Below are 14,166 nucleotides of genomic sequence, written 5' to 3'. Positions count from 1 at the left end.
TCCTTGTGGGTAATATCAAGGAGCCCTTGTGAGTCATATCAAGGGTGAGGGCTGGTGGACTCCGGCGACTCCTTGCATCTTGTAGATCGGGAGGTCCTTCTTCTTCTTCAATCAAGTTTCTCCAAGCTGCCATTGAAGTTCTTCCATTACAAGTAAGTTATTACAGAATTCTGCAAATAACCCTTCTTCTTCTTATCCTCTAACCTAGACCTACATTCCCCAATCGATCCCATAAACCCTAGCTTCTTCTATATTCATTACAGCCCTATACCCTCATCAGTTTACACTCAAATTTCAACCACAGTTCCTGCTCAGTAACCCTTCTACTCGACCTTAACCCTAGGTCCATTCTCCCATCAAAACCCTAGTTCCTTATCACTCATTAATCCCTTAAAACCCTAAATTCCAGAACCATTACTTCCAGCCCCCAAATACTCATCAAACCTTGGCCGAATCCTCTCCTCTACCATTAGAAGCCTCGACCTTAAGCTCCAGCCCTAATCCCAGCTCTAAACCTAAATCCCATCTCCCCCTTCATTCCAACCCAAAACCCTAAACCTAAATTTCTGAAATTTTAAAAACTTATTCAAACCTAACCAAACCTAGTTTATTAAGACCCTTAAAACCTGCATATTAAAACCCTATAAACCCCATTACCATTAGTTAACCCTAACCCTAATTTCTGCCCTATTTAGCCTAAGCTGTCCCAATCGGCCAGCCTTGTTAGGTGAACCCATTCCCCTGGCTCCTAGTGGGATTACTCCTACCTAGGACTACAACACTAACTCATCTAGAACCTGTCCAGCTTCAATCCTTAATTACAATCTCATCAAAATCAGGTCACAGCTCCCTCTCCTCACCTCTTACACTCGACCCTAGCCCCTGGCCTAAACCATCTTTAGAAACCCTAATTTCCCACCCTTCATTAATTTCCCCAAAACCCTAATTTTCAGATCCTTCACTTCCAACCATTATTACAGCTTCATACTTTGGTCAAGTACTGTTCTCTATCAGTATAGAACTCGATCTTATTCCCTTGCTTTAATTCTTAGTCTAAACCCTAGTTCCAGCCTCAGTTCTAAAACCCAAAACCCAGAGATCGATAGGTTAATTCTGCCCAATTTTGCAGAATTTTCAAACCTATCTAAACCCTGTTATTTTTATACAATAATAACCCCCTAAACCTGCCCAACAAAACCATATAAACCCTATTGTCATTACCTCACCCTAACCCTAGTTTTACCCTACATTACCTCATCCTACTCCAATCGGCCAGCACTGTTAGAGATCCTGATCCACTGGTTTCTAGTGGGAGTTAATCCTATCTAGGACTACATTAATCTGTTATGTGATATTGTTAAGTGGGGGGACTGAAACGCAATTAAACTATTACTATGGGGATTTATATGTTATATCCAACTTAAGGTGAACTTAGAGTAAATAATTTTAATTACTAAGATTGAGTTGACTCATTAGTAAATAGTTCTATCAATTAGTTTGAGTTTGAATCACATAAGACTATCTTGGTAGGATCACCCAATGGGATCCCACCACTTGGCATTAGAGTACTATAGAGATAGAGTTATGAATTTTTATAAATAAGCAGCAATAGGGAGAGGGAGAGAGAGAGAGGTGGAGTCATCAACCATAGCAGAAGAGCACCCTAATTTTCTCTCTTGCAATTTTGGCTGACAACCTCTCTCCTACACATCTTCTTCTCTCTTTCTTCCTCTTCGTGAGTTAGGGTTTTAAACCCTTAAGAGAGAGAAACATTCTGCTGCTGTTTTCTACATCAAGTGTTGATTGATCAATACTTGTTGCGTCTTTGTGAGGATTCTTCTGTTCAAGTGATGTTCTTTTGGAGGCACTGCCACCACTGCGCTTGTACAAAGAGGTAACCCTAAACTCCCTCTAATGATTTGTTTGAATACCCTAATATGCATGAGAAAAAATTCATGGTCAAAATTTTTTACTTGTCACCCTATATTGCCAAATGCAATTACCATATCGATTAAAATAAAATATTTAACAGTACAGAGAGATTTTGAAAGCAACGAGAAAAAAATCAAAGAGAAATTGGTCAAAACTCAAGCTACTTATTGGCTTCCCACACTGACCCACTCCACCCCCAACACACACACAGACAAACACATAGCCGGCTTCTAATGGCAAGCTAAACCTTAGCCTAACAGTCATTCCTCAGCTCCAGCCCTCTACCCCTTGCTTTATTAAGATCAACTGATTAAAGAAGTATCAAATATTTCACCATACTTGTATTTGACATAAGCTCTAGTTTTAAATGGCTAACTTTTATTCTTCCATGTTAGCAGAAATGCTTGAATATGAGTTTAAAAAAACTAGGTTTTTAATTATTGTAGTCAACATTAGGTACACTCTAGCTACAAAGGTGAAGAAACAGAAAGGGTGAAAAAACTATGCCAAGCAAAGCCAGAACTAGAAAATTCTTGACCAATCAAGTTTGGAAAGCTCAACTCAGGTTAGCCCATTCTTTTAATCCTTTTTACTGTTAAACTGAACTCCCTAAGCTCTAGTTTTCATATTAGTACCTATTTTCTTAACAGGTAATCATAACTTGCAAAGAAAGCTCATCTTTGAATTACCAATATAAATTCTTCCTTCTAAACCCTAAATCCACATTCCTTATACATCATTCCATCATCCTAAACCCTGAATTCATGGGAACACTTTCTACCATGGTTTGAGATTTTGGTTGAAATGACCAAAATTTCAGAAATTATTTCGGTTTCGACGTGAGTCAAAAACAAAATGGTCAACTCAGCAAGTATGCAGAATTCTGGTTGAATTTCAGCATTTCGGCCAAAATTTCATATTGTTCATTTTGGCAAAAAAATACAAAACAGGTATTTAAATACCATAATTTGATCATTCAACCCATTTCGTCAATTTCACCAATTTCAACCAAGAGGAAAGTTGCCAGAAACCCCCCAGATTTCTGGATTTTTTTTGCCAAATCTTCAAAACGTTTCTTGGTGGGACAAGGTGTTGGGGACTACTACAACGCGTCTACAACGATGATTTACCAGATTTGTGCAAGATTCCAATTTGGATATTTATTCTTTTTCCCTAAAATTAATTTTTCAAATTTGGAGGTGTATACCCTTTTCCTTTTACCAATGTAACTTGGACCATGTAATGTTACTGATAACTATGATCCGTTAAATTTTTTTCATTCCTAATGCATATTTTAGTTGGTTTAATTGAATTTTGTACATTCTAGTATTAAATAATGCATAGACTAAGCAATATTAGAGAAAGTATACAGCAGGGTATGGCGTACACTAGCAACCTATGTCCGAAGCCAAACTACCATTTTGGATGTGTTTTTTACAATCTAAAGGTTCACATTTTTTAGAGATGCTTAACTAGGATTTCCCCGAAATTTCAAGCCAAAATATGGCCATCTGACCACCAAAATGTGCAGCTGAAATATTTCGGCCGAAATACAACCGAATTCCAAAATATTTCAATTTTGACCCAAAATCTTGAACTATGCTTTTCTACTCTGCTCGCCCAACACACAGTGCAAATCAATTTGACTGAATAATGCAACTAGATTTCCCTTGTTTGTGACCCACCATTAGTACCAGAGTAAATGATTCTTTTGCTAATGATCTGTAGTGCTTGCCAGCCAGCAGCTAAAGTTAAGAATCTAGCAAAAGATCACAAGGTCCCCAAATGGCCTTTTCTTAGGCAAAACTAGCGGAAAGAATGTGTACAATTAAATAGAAAATGTATTCTTCCAGTTTAGAGTGAGTGACTTAGCAAATTTGTGTTGCAAAACATATGAACAATGAAGTCATGGACAATTCTAGTTCAGCACATCAAACTACCACCACTCGCTAATGGTACATAGCTCACTTTGAAGAAGAAGCCCAATCCTATCCATACTGTGTGACAAGAGAATGTGCCAATGGGACCTCAAGTAATATTGAAAGGAAGTACAACAACTTTTAATTTCAACTTCCACATGTTAATGATGGTCATTGTGGACATGAATGAGTCGAGAAATGTTTGAACTTTGAAGTTGGAAGTGCCTCATCTAGAATGCAATTATATTATGTCCATGTTCCATTACTAAATTCAGAGCCTGTAAAGTGTGGCTTAACCAAAAAAAAAAAAAAAAACAGGAATCTGATTTGTCATCACCAAGATGAAGGGAACAAAAAAAATGTGGTGGGTGAAACAACAGGATATCGATGGAAGCCTGAAGGAGTGGAAGAGGAGAAGGAAGACATTATAAAAGATAGAAATACCTCCTCCATTTCGTTCCTTCAGACTACGCACAGAGCGTACACCATCAGTCCAATAGACACTATGTTTAACAACTAAACTAGCAGATTGTCATATATACGAACTGATATATGATTACAAAAGTAGTAATAGCTATGCATCACCAAAGGTTGAAACCACAGATTTCCATGAACCACTTAAGGTCAATTGTATACAGTGAAGGATGCCACCCAGGTGGCATCTCATATTGAATAATATTTCAGAAATCAGCTGTGTCAGGATCCTAGTATGATTACAAAGGAAGAAAGAGTGGTTCAAAACTCATATGTTTACAGCTGATTGTAGCCAAAGAGGTAAGAGATATGGCTTTAATTATAAATGTTTTAGATGTGTCAGTGCATGTTATCACCATTTGAGCATTTAAGTAAGACTTCTGTACATCTTGTAAAGTGAAAAAACAAGAGCCAGTAGAAGATCAGTGAGCAGAACATTTTGCCAGGAGTGAGAAAATTTATCTCAAGCCCAGTAAGTTTAACAATACTATAATAGTAACCTGAGGTGATGCAAAGGGCCATAAAAAAGGGAAGCGGATGATTGGCACATACAGAAGGCGCTTAGGAGTATCCAGAGTAGTAATCACTTAAATTCATGGTCATTATTGCCTTGTTGGTGGCTGGGTTAGGAATCAAGACACAACCACATTTTACATGTTTTAATCATGTGAATAGGACCATACTAAGAAATTATGATGGCCAAGTGTTGCTTAGTAAAGTTCGACATTGAATCATTGAGAAATATGAAGATTAATGGTGGTGTGACATCATTCATTTGGGAGTTATGGCAACAATATGAGGGTGCTTCACGATAGCAATAAGAACATTCACTAAAAATATTTTTTCCATACAAGGCTACACTTGGATTTGATAACAAATTCATGTAACAAACTATATTTTATTTTCTGCATAATGAGGTCAACCATAAATATAACAATTGCATGTTCAAGGAAATAAGTTCAATGGAAAGAATATCTTTAAATAAGGATCTGGAGAGTTGTTATCAAGAAGGAAGAAGAATAAAGAAGAAGGAAGAGGAATAAAGAAGAATAAGACCACCGGGAAGACAGGGCAGGGAAGATTCAAAACTTACAGCAAAATACATGCACTTGCATATAATAAGAAGAATTCTCTCAGTTTCCGTTTCTGCTCCTCCTTCAATGGATAAAACCTGCCACATGGATCTTGAAGCTCATAATTCTGCTTCCTCTAAACTTATTCAAACAGGGAAGAAGAAATTGGAACACTTTCAAAGGAGAAAACTAGTCCATCCAACCTTGTCAACTGAATGATGGAATATAGTAAGCAAAGGTACAAGAATTTCTTTAGCTATTAGCTCTAGTTGTGGCGGAACTGGCTCTTTCACTAGTTTTGGATCCAAGAAGTACTGCAAATGTAAAGATAAATCACCAGCCAAGTATTAAAATAGGCATTTCAAAGAAAAATTACTTGCAATAAAGTACCAAGAGTATTTGGTTTTTCAAGTGCTCTATCACATACACTGAATTTTTTTTAAACCAAGAGCTCACACACATGCAATCAGCAAAGGAACTATTCCTTTTAATCGGTAAACCAACACAAAAGGATTTCCAACATTGAATTTGACCCGTATCCACTAGTTAGAGTCTTAGAGTGAATACAAACAAAAATTGCTATCACCAACCAAGGTGGTTGCTCAGTTTGCAAAGACCAACACCTCTCAATTAAGAGGTCATGAGTTCTCCTTGGGGCCTACCTATCCAAAAAATATATATATCAACTGGTGAGGAATCACAGTATTGAAGCATGTTTCTTCAAGTAGAACATCTGCTACTAAGGTAATGGAAAAAAGAAAATAAAGCAACAAAATAGAAGGATTCATCTATTACTTCTCCAATTTAGCCACTTGGAGGAAGAGGAGAAACATTTGAAACCATTTCAAATTTGGCATTTTCGTAACCTATACAAGAAAATTCGTCAAACAGGGAAAAAAAAGGAAGTCTAAATGAAACCCGCATAATTTTGAATAAGTTCATGTATCAAATAGAAGCCCATCCTGGGGTCTACACACATAGCAAAACAACTTGAGATGGTCAAATTTCGAACAACGAGTAGCAAAAGAAATAATTTAATTCGTACACAGTAATACTATGTACTATCAGGTGTTGGATATATGCATCCATCACATCCAATTTAAAGTGCTTAAGTTAAATTAATTTGCATTATCATTTCATATGTGATATGTTGTCCAAAGATTATAAGCCTTGAAGTGTTTGCAAGTCGCAACTAGAGACATAATTGGGCATTTTGTTCAGTTGGTGGTTCACGTTTTATATTTTCAGAATGTGATTTAAGAATATAAACATGAATATTCATATTGTATGTGTGTCAAACTGGATCATCTAAGAATCTTGCATGGATTACCATCGGTTGTATTAAGTAACAAGATTCTGTGTGATAGTTGTTGGTCACCATACCTGAGAGGTTCTTACTGTTGCAGTTGCACCTTGTGCATTTTGGTGTACCGAATGCTGATGCCTACACTGGCTATATATCGGTGTGCTAGATTCACAATGTTCATTTGAGAATTGAAGAGATACTAAACAAGGAATCCACTTCCCAAATAGCTTGAATATCCTGAGAGAATTATATGACTATGATTGGACCAAATACTGAGCTCAATGGAATTTTTGTAAAGAGTTTCCATATGTATTTAAAATGTTATTATTTACTACATAATTCTATTTGAAAATATTTTTCAAAAGTTTTATGTCCAAACAGTGGTCGAGATTCTCTGACATAGTCGTTCCGATGGACTACGGTTTTTTATGGTGTCCATAAGGCATACCTGTAAGTTTGTTCTGTGATATTGTTAAGTAGAAGGAGTTCAATGTAATAATTTCAATCAGTTTAAAGGGGTTTTGGTTAACCATTTAAGGGTGTACTTATTGGTAAATAATTCAGTACATGCTTAAAAGTGGGACTTTTAGGTAATTGTTTTTTTGTGGATGGTAATTACTTTTATTTACATATGTTGAGTTTGATTGGTTAACCCGATAGGATCTTGCCACTTGGCATGTGATCCCTTTAGCAAATTAGGCTATAAATATAGAGCTTATGTAGGAGATAGGGCATGCTTGTGAGATTAGGGTTTTGAACCCTAATGTGTGAGGATTAATTACGCTGCTCAAGTTCTATGTCAATCGTTGAACAAGGGAACCCACTCATTTGCAAAAAGGGCATGAGTTCAAGTTTCATATTCCATTGGAGGTAATGAGTTTGTGGTACAAAAAGGTAACCTTAAAACAATAATTCTGGTTTTTCGTTGAATACCCTAATGCCTACGAGAAACAATTCTTGTTGGAAATTTTGATTTGGTATTGCAGCCGCCAACATCAGGTTCATCGAAAAATGGGGAGAGGAGTCTAATAAGATGAAACCAGCATCATTTTAAATAAGGGCATGTCTGTAGTAGAATCACATTAAGTTGCCCACACACACTTCTGTGAAATGCAAGATGGTCACATTCCAATTTTCAAACGAAAAGTTATAGACACAATAGTTTCATTCTTACGTAGTAATGGTACATTCTAGAACAGAATATGTACCTGAAATGGTCTAATAACTGCTTGAAGAACGATGAGGCCATTAATAGTGTTCCACCGAAAATTTGCACCTTCACTAATAAGATTACTGTTCTGAATAACAGACCGCAATTCAGATATAAGCTCAGGCCATGAGTTCTCCTTCACAAATTCAGCAACGACAATAATTCGAAACTGCACATTTAGAAGAACACGGAGATAAGTAAAAGAGAGGTAACTTCTAGATTTAATAATAGACGAAGGAATGGAAAGGTAGTTGAATGAATCAGAGACACTGTATAATGCTTACAGCTTCAACTAGGACTTTAAGAACTGCCAGTTCGCTTTGAAGCAGAGCGCCCAGAAGACAAGTCCTAAACTCGTTACTGACTTTTGAAGATGGATTGTTCCCACCAATACGACGCCCGGTGAAATTCTTAAGATATGTAGCAGCCGCAATTCTTTGCCCCTGATTTTCACCTCCTATATAAAAGCCACAAGATGAAAGCCGTCAATAGTCAGAATTCCATTCAAGTCTCGGGTCCAGATGACAAAATTATGGACAAATGAAGTGCAGCGAAATGAAAAGTTAAAAGTACAGCCAATTTGATTTCGGAATATTGAGGAATTGAGGATTCTACCGGTAGCAATGGAGACGAGGGAGAAAGGGAACTCTGCAAGAACAGAGAGACGCTCGAGGGCTTCGGTTGCAGAGCTGACAACAGCATCATCTGAGCTGAGCGTATCATTGAATAGCTGAGCAAGTCGGGGAATCAGAGGTTCCATGGCACGATGTGATCCTTCGATGGAATCCCTAATTGGCAAATCCCAGAGTATGGTAGCACCGTAGCAGTGAGGTGGACAGAGCAAAATGATGGAGGAGAAGCGTTGGGGGGGAATAATGGGCGGGAAATTTGACTTTTATATGTGGCTTTCACTGCCCTCGCCCTCTGATCAAAGGACCGCAGCTTGAACAAAGGAAGTTAAACTCGGAATCGGTCCCTGCCGATTCTGGAATCATATGGACACGGTCTTAAAAACCCTAGAATCGGTCCTTCAGACCGGTAATTTGGTCCAAAAACCCTAGAATGGGTCGCTCCAAAAAAACCCAAAATTGAGATCGATCAGATCCAATTCCGATCCAAATCAGCCTATTTGATCGATCTAATCCCGATTTTTTAAATCATGGGTTTGAAACACATTAGTGATAGGGTGACTATAAAAGTTGCATATTTATCACACAAAAAAAAAAAACTATGAAAGTTGCATCCATGAACCCTTTTTTCTTTAAATAAAAACGTCATTGAAAATAAACTTTACATTATCCCCTCAAATTGTTGGACTTGATGTTAGAAGTTGTAGCTAGAGTTGGGAGATGGGACGGCTGAAAAGAATGAAAGAAATTCAAACTCCCCGTGTGTAAATGAAATGTGCGAACTAGAATCAGTAGTCTATGAGATATGATAATATAGTCGAAAGAAATATATGAACCTTTCTACCACACTATCTATTATTGTTATTGTATTGTATATTGTATAAAATATTGCGGTAATCATATTGAGTGTTCCGTATGGGTTTGTATATATATTTTGGTGGTGCTCCGCTTCTCTTAAGTGCTAATGTTCTCTTGGCTTTAACAAGCTCGTAGTACCCCGCAGCCTAATACATATGTTAGTAATCGACTCATTTTCTTTATCATAGGAAGACTGTCTTATGCAATCCTCACCTCTTCGGTACTTGTTGCCGCTTCTTCAGCGTCTACACCTTCTTCTCCTATTTCCTTGACCATAAAATAAAAGGGGTTTTAAAGCTCGTAGGACCAACAAATTCTGGATGTCTTCCTCGGTGGCTTCTGGGATCGAACCTCTCTTTTCATACCTTTTCGTCCTATGCGAGGAAGTGTTATCCTCTCATTTGGCCATTGCTCATCAACAACAAATAATCCATGGCATTAAAATCTCCAGGCACAGTGAAGGCCATGTGAGAATCTCTAGGCACAACGAGGCCATCTCTCACATGTTCTTCGCTGATGACTTAATCCTTTTTGGAAGGGCTACTATTCAGGAAGCCAGAGTCTTTCAGTCCACCTTGGAAGCCTACTGTGCTCGTTTTGGGCAGTTGATCTATCAATGTTAATCAAGCTTAGGCCCAGTTCAGTCTGAATGTGCTCTCTCATATCCTAAGAGGAAAAGGAGGGAAACGGATACTCAATTTCAAGTGAGTAAACAGAATTCCATACTCAATCTCATAGATACATATAGAATTCTGTGGATAACCGTATTTGATGAAAGTCGTAGGCTTGGAGGGAGATCTTTCATATCTTTCGAGATCCACCCTAAAATATGGGGTCAAAAAGCCAAAATAAATGATTTTAGCCCTTCTAAAAAGAAAACAGATTTTCTTAAAACAGAGGGAGATTTTGAATCTTATATTTTTTCGAAACCATTTTCTTTTCTATTCATTCAAACTGCTAGACTCAGGCCAATCGGATCTAGTAAAAAATAAGATTATAGTCTTTTTGTGTAGATGAAACATCTACCCTTTTTGGTAGTAGATACATGAGGGAGTAAAGAGAAGCTAAAATTTATATCAAAAAGAAAATGGGAGAGTTCCCATGGCTAGGGGTAGATGCATGTCTGCATCTTGAAAGCCAATGTGATACTTCTAACAAATCTGTCCAGATAACTAATTTTTTGCATCCCAGTAAAAGTGCTTCTTCAATTCCTTGTTTGAGTCCTCTGACTTCTATTTCTTGTGCACGTCATGCATGACCAAAATTCATAGAAACTACAATGAAATTTTGACCAACAATGACAATTGATCCCTACCCTCTCCTTATGTTGTTTTTTGGTTGAAGCTTCTATAAAAAACTGAGAATAGGGATATCTGATGTGTCAAGCCCAACGAAGAAAGATGTTGGAAGTGATGGCATTGGTGATACAGGTAGAGGAGGCGGTGAGTCCCAGGGGAAAGCAGCATCAATTCAGCTTCCCATCTAGAAATATACTTTATGTTTGCTAAAAGATTGGGAGAGACACCAGAGGCAGTGATGGCAGCTATACTCTCAGGATGCAGTGACCATCCGATTTTTTGAGTGATGGGTTGGAGTCTCAGAGATGAGTCTGTTGGGGACCAATTTTTCCGGTTGAAGATTAGATCATTTTGAGATTTTCAAAGGAACCAACAAATTAAAGAGGCAAGCCCCATATAAGGATTATTGCTTGATGGTCTTGTTGTGGCCCAAAAATGAGTCCCAACCGTTGAACCAAAGATGAAGCTTGGTATATTCGTCCGCAAAAGCAATGTGAGATGATGAGCTATCAAACCAAACTGCTCTTACGAAGGGGCAGTCTAAAATGATATGATCTATGGATTCCTTAGGCACTCCACAATGATAGCATGAAAGATCAATGTGGATGCATTGTATGTTGAGAATTTCCCCAGAGGCTACACCTTAAGCATATGCTCGCCATACAAAGGATTTAATTTTTGGCAATGTCTTGCAGTTTTGAAATTGTTTTTTCCAAACCAAATCAAGAATGAGACTCCAATTTGATTGTGAGAACTTGATGGCTTTTGTGAGTCAGTTTCCATCTTTTGGCTGGAGAGAAGATGATATGTTGACTTCTAATGTAGTTTGCAGAATTGCTTCCTCGTCTGATGAATGAAAATAGATGATCAAGAGAGTGAGATTCCAAGTTCAATTATCTTGCTTGATGAGGTTAGTAACCAGGTGTAATGGACAGTTCAGAGGCCTTTGGTTTTTGTAGTTTAAAGCCCGACGAAACCCATTTGTCCTCTCATATCCTGGCTTTATCTCTCCTTTCAATCTGCCATATATAGAATACTACTCAAGAGCACTTTTCTTTCTTGTATAATACTCGGCCTTGAAATCTCTAATTCTCATCAAGAATGATGAATCTACCTTCAGTTTCAACTCCATGGCATGATCAAACAAGCAAACTATAAACGGTTGGGATTCCACATAGAAGGCAAAGGGAAATAATCTACACAGAATGTGAGTAGATCGATGCGGAGACTTTTTACTTGGACAACTCTCGCCGTGACAGCTAACTTTTAAGGATGAGCTCTAACAAAATCCCTAATAGGTGATATAATTTCTCACGCTTTCCGTTATATACACACCTCGGTGGGAAGATCTGACCACACGAACATATATAGTGGATTTCCCGTGGAAGCTGAGATTCTTAATAAAGCAGAAGAGCAACGATGCCTGATAGATTAATGAGATCCTTAGGCCCTTACGGCAAGAAGACGACAGTAAAGACTGAAAAGACCTTATGGAACGCCGTTTCAAAATCCCCACGTTCCCAAACAGGATCCGAGCAAGGTGTGTGGTTCCTCTTCTTTCTCCATAAAGAACCCTTTTTCGTTTTTCCACAAAATTCACACTTTCCTGCAGGAAGAAAAACCGACCTTAAAGAGCTTCTCTAACCAGTAATCCGTAGATTTCTAGTATTGTGATAGAAAAAATAACGCTGCTTCATCAATGATACACTTCCATGGCAGAGATCATGAGATGACCAGCTCTTGTCTTATGATTATTAAGCCTTAACCAATCCAACTAATTCTCATTATTTATGTAAACTTACTATCGATCAAAAAAGAAATCTCTTACTTGAATAGTATTACAGAATAGATGTATTAGATTTAGAACTTTTCAAGTAAGAAAAGAGTACAATCAGTAATGGTATACAGCTTACAGCCTTGGTTATAGAGCCGAAGGACAGGACATAAGGTCCATAATTGATGACAATTCCATATTTCCATGGCCGCCCGTTTTTTCAAACTTGTGGGACTCACACCTTTTTTTTTTTTTACAGTAAGGAAGAAGAAAAGATGATGCAGAGGCACATCCAGAGAACATGTGATGATAGGCAAGACAGTCAAAAAGGTCACTAAACAGCTCTCAAATGGCTATCAGCCTAAGGAGGAAATCACGGAAGGAGAACATCATACCAAATAACCAAAAGCAAAACCCTCGTCAGTCGTCACCAGTTACCATCACTCTTCTGGATTCAATTCCAAGCTTAGCCCACAGTCAGCAATTCTCCAATCTCCATTAAAAATGAAGGCTTGTGTAGGACTAGTGTGGTTGCTCATCGTTGTGTTTGAGCTTATGCCGATGTTAACCCTTCTACACCTTAAGCCTGTGCAAAGCTTGAGCCCACCTGTTTTATGCCGTAGCCTCTGTGGAGGGATACCCATAAACTACCCTTTCGGGGTGGACGATGGCTGCGGTGCACCGCATTACCGGAAAATGCTGAATTGCAGTACTGACCTGTTTCTACTCGCCCCGTCAGGCTCCTATAAGGTCCGATCGATCGACTACGACAAGCAGACGATGGTGATTTTCGATCCAGCGATGTCCACCTGTTCGATGCTTCAGCCTCACCATGACTTCGTCATGTCGGAGATCCAATCGGTAGTAATGCCACCCTCGTCCGATACTGTTTTCGCTCTCCTCAATTGCTCTATTGACTCCCCTGTTCTCAACCACTACCGCTCACTCTGTTTCAACTTCTCCGGCCATTCCTGCGATGAGCTCTACAGTGCCTGCACTTCTTTCCGAATCTTCCAACAGTTCCACTCACTTAGCCCTCCTTCCCCTGCTATTATAACCCCCAACCCATTCTACTCTAACGCATCGTCTCCTCCTCCTCCTTCTATCTCCCTCTCTCCTCCTCCTCCCTGTTGCTTCACAGGTTACGATACAGTAAAGCTTATGAGCATGAACATACTGGACTGCACGCATTATACGACCGTGTACGACACGGACAATCTCAAGGGTGTAGGGCCACTGGACTGGTCTTATGGGATGAAACTCGCCTACACCGTTCCCAACGTGGGCTGCGACCGGTGCCAGCGCTCCGGTGGCACCTGCGGCTTCGATACAGAGACGGAAGGGATGCTTTGCATATGCTCTACCTCTTCAAACGCTACTAGAGATTGCGGTAACTTTGGTAAGTTCTTTTTCCACTTTTCATTATTTTAAGTAATCTGCCATGAAAATGAAATTGAAACAAGGTGGAGCATAGGAAGTAACTAGTTTCCGTTGTTGATCAGTGCGAGGAGGCAACATTAACGCAGCTGCAAATTGGGGTCCCAAAAAATCGCCATTGAGGTTATTCCAACTGCTAGTTTTGGTGTTTGGAGCACTTGTTAACATGAACTTATGGAATTTCTCTGTGGTGTGACATTTTACACGCTCAGTATATTATTTCTCCCTGTATCACCTAGAAATTATTCATCGTTGG

The 14,166-nt window shown here is 38.7% G+C and overlaps 2 protein-coding genes across 2 annotated transcripts in view; one reads left to right on the top strand and one right to left on the bottom strand.

The window, feature by feature from the left end:
• Positions 1 to 8,845, bottom strand: part of LOC122659612 (importin beta-like SAD2) — a 26,236-nt gene extending 17,391 nt beyond the window's left edge. The window contains exons 1-5 of the mRNA XM_043854710.1: positions 8,530 to 8,845; positions 8,199 to 8,371; positions 7,913 to 8,083; positions 5,602 to 5,712; positions 5,419 to 5,496 (exon numbers count right to left, since the gene is read on the bottom strand). Coding sequence (XP_043710645.1) covers positions 5,419 to 5,496; positions 5,602 to 5,712; positions 7,913 to 8,083; positions 8,199 to 8,371; positions 8,530 to 8,674 — 678 coding nt within the window. The 5' untranslated portion in view covers positions 8,675 to 8,845. The remainder of the gene's footprint in view (positions 1 to 5,418; positions 5,497 to 5,601; positions 5,713 to 7,912; positions 8,084 to 8,198; positions 8,372 to 8,529) is intronic.
• The window catches only part of LOC122660457, a 19,048-nt gene extending 4,882 nt beyond the window's left edge, over positions 1 to 14,166 (top strand). The window contains exons 2-4 of the mRNA XM_043855767.1: positions 10,277 to 10,283; positions 12,974 to 13,872; positions 13,976 to 14,166. Of these exons, the coding sequence (XP_043711702.1) occupies positions 12,978 to 13,872; positions 13,976 to 14,106 (1,026 nt within the window). The 5' untranslated portion in view covers positions 10,277 to 10,283; positions 12,974 to 12,977 and the 3' untranslated portion in view covers positions 14,107 to 14,166. The remainder of the gene's footprint in view (positions 1 to 10,276; positions 10,284 to 12,973; positions 13,873 to 13,975) is intronic.

This window comes from Telopea speciosissima, chromosome 4 (assembly GCF_018873765.1).
Source record: "Telopea speciosissima isolate NSW1024214 ecotype Mountain lineage chromosome 4, Tspe_v1, whole genome shotgun sequence".
Lineage (NCBI taxonomy): Eukaryota > Viridiplantae > Streptophyta > Magnoliopsida > Proteales > Proteaceae > Telopea > Telopea speciosissima.
Note: the sequence above shows the minus strand (reverse complement) of the source record. Positions and strands in the feature narration are given on the sequence as shown.